Consider the following 9,124-nt stretch of genomic DNA (forward strand, 5'->3'; position numbering starts at 1 on the left):
ATGTTCAATCTCAATGACACAGTCTTCATGCCCTCGGTGCTGACACTAATTGGGATCCCTGGTTTGGAGTCTGTTCAGGTCTGGATTGGCATTCCTTTCTGTGCTGTGTACATCATTGCTCTGTCTGGGAATTCTCTGCTCCTGGTCATTATCAAATCTGAGTCCAGTCTCCACGAGCCCATGTATCTTTTCCTCGGAATGCTTGGAGCCACAGACATTGTTCTTAGTACTTGCATCTTACCTAAAATGCTAGGAATATTCTGGTTTCATCTGCCAAAGATATCCTTTGATGCCTGTCTCTTGCAGATGTGGTTCATCCACACCTTCCAATGTATTGAGTCAGGTGTTCTGCTGGTCATGGCCCTGGATCGCTATGTGGCCATCTGTGATCCTCTGAGACATGCAACCATTTTTACTGACCAATTTCTCATTCAGATTGGGGTTGGGGTGACACTCAGAGCAGCCCTCCTTGTAGCTCCATGTCTCATCCTTATCAAATGCCGGCTGAAATATTACTGGACCACTGTGGTCACCCATTCATACTGTGAGCACATGGCCATTGTGAAGTTGGCAGCAGAAGATATTCAGATCAACAAGATCTATGGTCTGTTTGTGGCTTTCAGTGTCCTTGGCTTTGACATAATCTTCATCACACTATCCTACATTCGAATATTTACAACTGTCTTCAGTCTGCCTCAAAAGGAAGCCAGGCTCAAAGCATTTAACACATGCGTCGCTCACATTTGTGTCTTTCTTGAGTTTTATCTCCTAGCTTTCTTCTCCTTCTTTACACACAGATTTGGGTTCCACATTCCACCTTACATTCATATTCTCCTGTCCAACATTTACCTGCTTGTCCCACCTTTGCTCAATCCTATTGTGTATGGTGTGAAGACCAAACAGATTCGAAATCAAGTGTCCAAATTTTTTCACTGTAAGGGCGCTGCTTCTTAATTTTTTATCATTTTATTTCAAATAACAAGGCTGAGAAAAACATTCTTTTTGTCACTATTTTAAATCATTTTTTAATTTTTAAGTTACAGTTGGCATACATTATTATATTAGTTTTTGGTGTACACCCCAGTGATTGGACATTACATAACTTACTAAGTGTTAAATCCCACACCCATCTGACAATATACATAGTCATTAGAATATTATTGCCCATATTTCCCATGCTGTACTTGACATTCTTACGACTATTCATGAGAAAAACATTCTTGATGAGAATCTGTGCTTTCTCAAGTTTATTATGTACTAAAATATGAAATTCTAGTTTTGCAATCCAGATGATAAAGCTCTGACTCTTACTGAATCACTGTCACTTGTTTTGCATAGAGAATTAGTTGAAACACACAGAACTAATCATATCTTGTCCATACATGACATAAAAAGCAAAAATTATTTAAAAAACATTGAAACTCAATCAGGTGTTAATGACAAACTTTTCTTAAAAGCAAAATTAAATATTAATATGTTACTCTTTTTAAAAATATCAACTGGCATTTTTCCAACTATATAGGAAATTCAGTGTAATGTATTATAATTTAATGAGTATGAAACTAAATTTATCATTTATCTACTGTCATTTATGATCACCCTTCATCCTAAAGTTTGTCCTTGAGTAGCTGTGAATTAAGCATTAAGTTGAGATTGTGATTGTTAATCTATGCACTGAATATAGTCAGAATTTCTTCTCTCCCCCTCAAAATATTTCACCCAGCCTACCACAGATGCATGTATACTAGAATTTTTAACATGAATTACACTCCAGTACAGAAATTTGGATGGAAAACAAATAGAGTAGATGTGTAATGATTAGCAGTTAACATGTTTGTTTTGTGTTAAGATATTATAGGTAAGTTAAATAGTATTTGAATTAACAAGTTTTATAACTATAACTCAAAAGGAAAACAATCAGTTTAACAAATAACAGTATATATATTATGTATATAATATATATTTTTAAATTATGCTCATGGTCTTGTTATTTTTGTGTGTCCCTGGGACTAATTTCCAAAATAATTATTACATGTAGTTTCTTATATAGAAGCTTGCATAGTGTTGATTAACTTTAATTTTTAAATGGATTTTACTATAAATGTTTTTGTGGATTAGTGAACAATGGTTCTTGTAGAAAACTTACATAGAAAATTTAATGTAAAGGTCAGGTGCAGGCTGATAAAGACAACTGTACAGGGACATTTATGACTATGGCTTAATAATACAGCCAACTGGTGGCAAATGACAGCCCTTAGAATATTTCGAGAAATGGAATTGGAACCTCTCCCTTGTTCTTTATACTATGCCCTGATTAGAACATGTTCGGATCATGTTCTTTGGCATGAGCCTACATGTTCATATTCTGTGTGGTTGATGAAGTATAATGTAAGACTCTATAGGGGCAAAAAGGAGCTGTTTCTGTCTGTTAATGTGTTCGAGTTAGTGCCTTGATTTTTCACATGGAGTCAGGGTCATCTGTCCTACACAAAATTGTGTGGGGTTTTCACCATGAGCACTGTCCTGTTCTTTAATTCCTAAGTTTATCAATGATCCTATTTAAGGTCAAAAGTCAGAAATTTTCAGTTAGACCTTATTTTTCTTTAAGACATTATTCACTTCGAGAGGTGTACCCATTTCTGTTACTCTTTTTCTCTTCACATTCATTGCAATATATTCTCTACATGGAGGCTCTTCTCCTGATTCCTATATTGGTGAAGTAATCTTCATTCTCAAACATTTTGTGAAATCATTTCCAATATGCTTTACTGAGGTTTCCTTTTGTGCTCAGTATTGTCTTTTTTATAATCCATGATGGTTTGTACAGTTCAAACTATATTTTATTAAAATATATCTATAATTTTGGGGATTACTCTGGATGTTTAATAATTTAAAATTTATCACATAATGTCACTGAACTTTTTGTTATGTATATATCACTTAATAAATACTCAATGATTTGAACTGACTCTGTTTTACTGCCTCTAATGACTTTGTGTGGTATTTTCTGAAAGAAGAAATTTTGAAGGATGGTCTGGGTGGGGAAACATAGACATTAAAAACCACTTATATTAGCCCTGGCCTGGTGGCTCAGTTGGAGCATTGTCCTATACACCAAAAAGTTGAAGGTTCCATCCCTGGTTAGGGCATATAGCTGGGTAGCAGGTTTGATTCCCAGTGGGAGTATGTGTGGGAGGCAACCAATCGATGTGTCTCTCTTTCTCCCTTCCTTCCTCTCTCTCTAAAGTCAATAAGTATATCCTCAGGTGAGGATAAGAAACATTTATGTTAATGCTTAATTAAGGGAATGCATCTCTCTAGTATGGTGCTGGCCTTGGTATGTATAGCATAAAATTTTATTGAATAAGTGCTATAATAAAATTACAGTTATAATCTAATTTTATCCTTACATCAATCCTTTATGATATTTAATGTATGTTAGACCTGATGAACCTGAAAACAGAGTAATGAGAGGCCTGTTCCTTAAGTTGGGGTGGAAATTACAAATATTGTAAGGGAGAAAAGTTGAATGAAATCTGCCTATTAAAAACATGAGTGAACCTCAATATTTTCAGTGTGTTGTTACAATATATAAAAAATACATGTAGACATTATTTATGTAATGTAGGTGCGGCCATGTATATAAGTGTGAGTGTGCTTGTGTAACGGCTGCATTCTTTAGCACTTTACCTTCTGAGATGGCCATGCAACTCTCCAATATCAATGAACTAATACTTTCACCTTCCTTCTGCCAATCAAATTCTAAGCATCACCACAAGGTAGAACACTCAATTCTATGGACCTACAGATTTGTCAGATTCCATTTCAGTTGTCTTGAGTTTATCATATGAGCTACTTTGTTTTTGGATTTAAGGCCTTAATGTTCTATACTGTCTTTGTGTATATATCGTTCTCTGAGTAGACATAAAATGCCTTGAAGGTAGGAAACAATTTTATTAATCTATGTGTTTGCAATGCTGTAGAACCCAGTGATGTGGGTTTTATTAAAACTTCCAGCCTCTGTGACTGTAAGCCCAGAGATGGTGCACATTGCCAGAGTTTGCTGCAAGGTCTTAAGCACTTTGGTTCCTGAAATCCCAAGGTATCTTCAAACAAACCACAAGTCCTCTAGGACTAATCTTTCTCATCCTAAAAACTGCACCCAGTGCTTCAACTGAAGTTCATATCTTTCTCTGAGGACCAACTTGCAAATTCTTGACTACACGAAATTATTTTCATTTAGAATCCTTACTTTTTTATTCATGAATGTTTTATTCATGTATCTAAATATTACTACTTTGTTTTTACACTTACATAAAATTTTCACTTACATAAAATTTTGCCTGAATACAATGACTAACTGAAAACATGGACTAAATTTCCACTTTCTTTAATGTGAAGCATGGCACTTCATGGGACTCTGAGAGAGGTATGGGTTATAGGATTGATTAATTTATTTTTATATTTCATCATATCAAGCATTTTTTTTAAAACAAGTAGGTTAAATTGTGTTGACCACAGGGTATATAATTCATTATTTGCCCATTGCACAGGAGAATTGTATCATAGCCTTGACAAAGTTCTGATAATATACTTGTCTCGTTGAAAATGATTTGTTTATAACTGAATGTTTAGTCTTTTTTTTCAGTCCTCTCCCTCATGGACAAAGACATCCTTTATACATGTTCCTAGACTTAACCCTTCTTCTTTTCCTGTTTATCCCCTTCACTTTCAGTTTGTTCTTCCCTGTCTCTGAGTCTATCTTGCTTGTTTGTTTTCTTGATTATGTTCCACTTATAGATAAGATCATACGGTATTTGATTTTTACCACCTGGCTTATTTCACTTAGCATAATACTCTCCAATTCCACCCATACTGCTGCAAAGGATAGGAGCGCCTTTTTCTTTCTGCTGTGTAGTATTCCACTGTGTAAATGTACCACAGTTAATTTGATCCACTCATTTACCGATGGGCACTCAGGCTGTTTCCAGCACTTGGCTATTGTAACTAATGATGCCATGAACACTGGGGTTTATAGGTGCTTTAGAATTGGTGTTTCAGGATTTTTAAGGTATAATCCCAGCTATGGAATCGCCATACCTAAAGACAGTTCTATTTTTAGTTTTTTGAGAAAATTCCATACTGCTTTCCACAGTGGCTGCACCGGTCTGCATTCCTATCAACATTGTTCCCTTTTCTCCACAACCTCACTAGTACCTGTTGTTTGTTGATTTGTTAATGATGGCCATTCTGATCAGTGTGAAGTGGTATCTCATTGTGGTTTTAATTTTCATCTCTCTGATGGCCAGTGATGTTAAGTATCCTTTCATATGTCTCTGGGCCCTCCATTTGTCATCCTTGAAGAAGCGTCTGTTTAGGTCCTTAACCCATTTTTCAATTGGATTGTTTGTCTTCCTGGAGTGGAGCCATGTGCTTTCTTAATATATTTTGGAGATAAAACCCTTGTCCAAAGTATCATTGGTAAATATGTTTCCCCATATGGTTGGTTCTCTTTTAATTTGCCGATGTTTGCTTTAGCCACACAGAAGCTTTTTAATTTGTTGTAGTCCCATTTGTTTATTCTTTCCTTTATATCTCTTGTTCTAGGGGACATATTGGTGAAAATATTGCTGTGTGGACCATCTGAAATTTTACTGCCTATGTTCTTCTCCAAGACATTAATGGTGTCATGACTTATATTTAGGTATTTTATCCATCTTGAGTTTATTTTTGAGCATGGTGTACATTGGTAGTCTAGTTTCTTTATTTCTGCATGTACCTGTCCAGATCTTCCAACATCATTTATTGAAGAGGTTATTTTTACTCAATTTTATGCTCCTGCCTCCTTTGTTGAATATTAATTGACCATAGAGACATGAGTTTTCTTTTGGGCACTGTATTCTGTTCCAGTGGTATGTGTGTCTGTTCTTATGTCAGTACCAGACTGTTTTGATCACAGTGGCCTTGTAATATAGTTTGATATCAGGTATTGTGATCCCTCCTACTTTGTTCTTGTTTCTCAGAATTGCTGAGGATATTCAGAGTCATATATGCTTCCTATCAATTTTTGAAATATTTCTTCTATATCTGTGAAATATGTCATAGATATTTTAATAGGGATTGCATTGAATCTATAAATTGCTTTGGGTATTATGGACATTTTAAGGATGTTAATTCTTCTAATCCATAAACATGGTATATGCTCTCATTTATTGGTGTCTTCCTTAATTTCTTTCTTCAGTGTCCTGTATTTTTCTGAGTACAGTTTAGAAACCTAAACCTTGGTTATGTTAATTCCTAAGTACTTTATTTTTCTTGTTGCTATAGTAAATGGGATCTTTCTCCTAATTTCTGTTTATGATATTTCATTGCTGGTGTACAAAAATGCCTTTGATTTCTGAATATTGACTTTGTATCCTGCTGTTCTGACAAATTCACTTATTAGGTTGAGTAGTTTTTTGGTGGAGTCTACAGAATTTTCTATGTATACTATCATGTCATCTGCAAACAATGATAGTTTTACTTCCTCCTTTCTTATTTGGATGCTTTTTTGTTTCTTTTTCTTGTCTGATTGCTGTGGCTAGAACTTCCAATACTATGTTGAATAGAAGTGGTGAAAGATTTTAGTTTTTGCCTGTTGAGTATGATATTGGCTGTAGGTTTCTTGTATATGGACTTTATTATGTTGAGGTATTCTCCCTCTACTCCCACTTTGTTGAGTGTTTTTATCATAAACAGGTGCTATATTTTATCAAATGCTTTTTCTACATCTATTGATATGATAATGGGAATTTTGTCTTTCATTTAGTTTATGTGATATATTACATATACTGATTTGCAATATTGTACCATCCTTGCATATCAGGGATAAATCCTACTTAATCACAGTGTATGATCTTTTAAATGTATTGCTGGATCTTATTTGCCAATATTATGTTAAGGATTTTATCATCTATGTTCATCAGTGATATTGCCTGTAGTTTTTTTTTTTCTTTGTTGTGTCTTTATTTAGTTTGGGGGTTAAGATGATGCTGGTCTCATAAAAAGAGTTTGGGAGTCTTTCCTTTTCTGGTATTTTTTGGAGTAGTTTGAGAAGGATAGGGATTAGCTCCTCCATAAATGTTTTGTAAAATTCTTCTGTGAAAACATCTGGTCCAGGGCTTTAGTGTGCTGGGAGTTTTTTAATTATTGCTTCAATTTCTCTAGCTGTTATTAGTCTATTCAGGCTATCTGCTTCACCTTGATTCAGTTTTGGAAGATTATGTATTTCTAGAAATTTGTCCATTTCACCCAAGTTTTCAAATTTCTTGGCATATAGTTGTCCATAGTGATTTCTTACAATCCTTTGTATCTCTGTGTTATTACTTGTAATTTCTCCTTTTTCATTTCTGATTTTATTTATTTGGGTTCTTTCCCTTTTTTTTTCTTAATGAATCTGATTAAAAGCTTGTCAGATTTTTGGTTTTTCTTTTATCTTTTCAAAAATCAGCTCCTGGATTTATTGATCCTTTGAATTGTTGTTTTAGTCTATGCCATTTAATTCTGCTCTGATCTTGGTTGTTTCCTTCCTTCTACTCGCTGTGGGCTTTGTTTGTTTTTGTTATTCCTTCTGTTCTTGTAGATGTACAGTCCTATTTAATTGGAATTTTTCTTATTTAGACCTTTATTGCCATGAACATCCCTCTCAGGACTGCCTGCACTGTGTCACATAGGTTTTTGGGCTGTTTTGTGTTCATTTTTGTTTGTTTTCCAGGAACTTTTTGATTTCTTCCTTGATCTTGTTGCTAACCCATTCATTGTGCAATAACATGTTATTCAGTCTCCATGAATTTGAATGTTTTTGAGTGTTTTTCATGATGTTCATATGTAGTTTCAACCTATTGTGGTCCAAGAAAATGCTTGATATGATTTTAATTTTCTTGAATTGTAGAGGCTTGTTTTGTGTCATATCATGTGACCTATCTTTGAAAATGTTCCATGTTCACTTGAAAAGAATGTATATTTTGCTTCTTTGGGGTGAAAAATTCTGTTTGTATAAGTTAAGTCCAATTGATCTAGGATGTTGTTCAGGGTCACAATGTCCTTGTCGATTCTTTGTTTGGAAGATCTGTTCATTGTTGATAGTGGGGTGTTAAAATCCCCTCTTATAAGGGTCTATATCTTTTCTGAAGAGATATAGACTGCTGTATATATCTTTTTTTAAGTCATCCATGATTTTTCTTATATATTGGGTGCTCCTATGTTGGATGCATATATTTTTACATTTTTTAATAGACTCTTGATGGATTCTCCCCTTTAAAATTATGAAATGTCCTTCTCTCTTTTTTTATGGTCTTTGTTTTGAAATCTATTTTTTTCTGATATTAGTATTGAAACCTTTGCTTTTATCCCCCCTGACTATATTTGCTTGGAATATTTTTTCTAACCTTTCACTTTCAGTTTGTTTAGATCTTTTGTTCTAAAGTGGGCTTCTTGTAGATAGCATATATGTGGGTCATGTTTTCTTATCCATTCAGCTATCATATGTCTTTTGAGTAGAGCATTTAACCATTTGCATTTAAGGTTTTTATTCATAGGTGTTTATTCATTACCATTTTTAACCTTTGTACCTGTGTTCCTCTCTCTCTCACTCTTTTTCTTCATCTTCTTAAAGCAATCCCTTTAGCATATCTTCCAATGTTAGTGTGGTGGAAGTGTATTCTCTTAGCTTTTTTTTTTTTATCTGAGAAACTCCTTATTTCACCTTCCATTTTAAATGAGAGCGTTTCTGGGTAGAATAGTGTTGATTGCAGTCCTTTGATTTTCATTGTTTGGAATATTTCTTGCCATTCTGTTCTGGCTTGTAGTGTTTCCATTAAGAAATCAGCTGTTAGCCTTATCAGAGCGCCCTTGTATGTCACTATCTGGTTCTTCCTTGCTGCCTTTAAAATTCTCTCTTTGTCTTTAAGATTTGGCATTTTTATTATGATGTGTCTTAGAATATGCCTCTTTGGGTTCCTCTTGATTGAGACCTTCTGTGCTTCCTGGACTTGTGTTACTTTTTCCCGCATCAAGTTAGTGAAGTTTTCCATCATTATTTTTTCAAACAGGCTTTCTGTCACTTACTCCTCTTCTTCTCATTCTG

The 9,124-nt window shown here is 34.5% G+C and overlaps 1 protein-coding gene across 1 annotated transcript; it reads left to right on the plus strand.

Moving 5' to 3' along the window:
• On the plus strand, positions 1-3,555 carry LOC129076382 (olfactory receptor 52A5-like). The gene is made up of 2 exons (XM_054580556.1): positions 1-915; positions 3,526-3,555. The coding sequence occupies exons 1-2, from the start codon at positions 1-3 to the stop codon at positions 3,553-3,555; spliced, it is 945 nt and encodes a 314-aa protein (XP_054436531.1).
• The last annotated feature ends 5,569 nt before the right edge of the window (positions 3,556-9,124 follow it).

The sequence above is a fragment of the Pteronotus mesoamericanus genome, unplaced genomic scaffold, assembly GCF_021234165.1.
Source record: "Pteronotus mesoamericanus isolate MK-2021 breed Mesoamerican mustached bat unplaced genomic scaffold, CSHL_Meso_final contig_591, whole genome shotgun sequence".
NCBI lineage: Eukaryota > Metazoa > Chordata > Mammalia > Chiroptera > Mormoopidae > Pteronotus > Pteronotus mesoamericanus.

Bases quoted from the DNA above. Each gene is read 5' to 3' on its own strand.
- LOC129076382 (XM_054580556.1), top strand. From the start codon at position 1: ATGTTCAATCTCAATGACACAGTCTTCATGCCCTCGGTGCTGACACTA. The intron at 916-3,525 runs GTGTCCAAATTT...AAGGGAGAAAAG, and splicing joins CCAAACAGATTCGAAATCAA to TTGAATGAAATCTGCCTATT.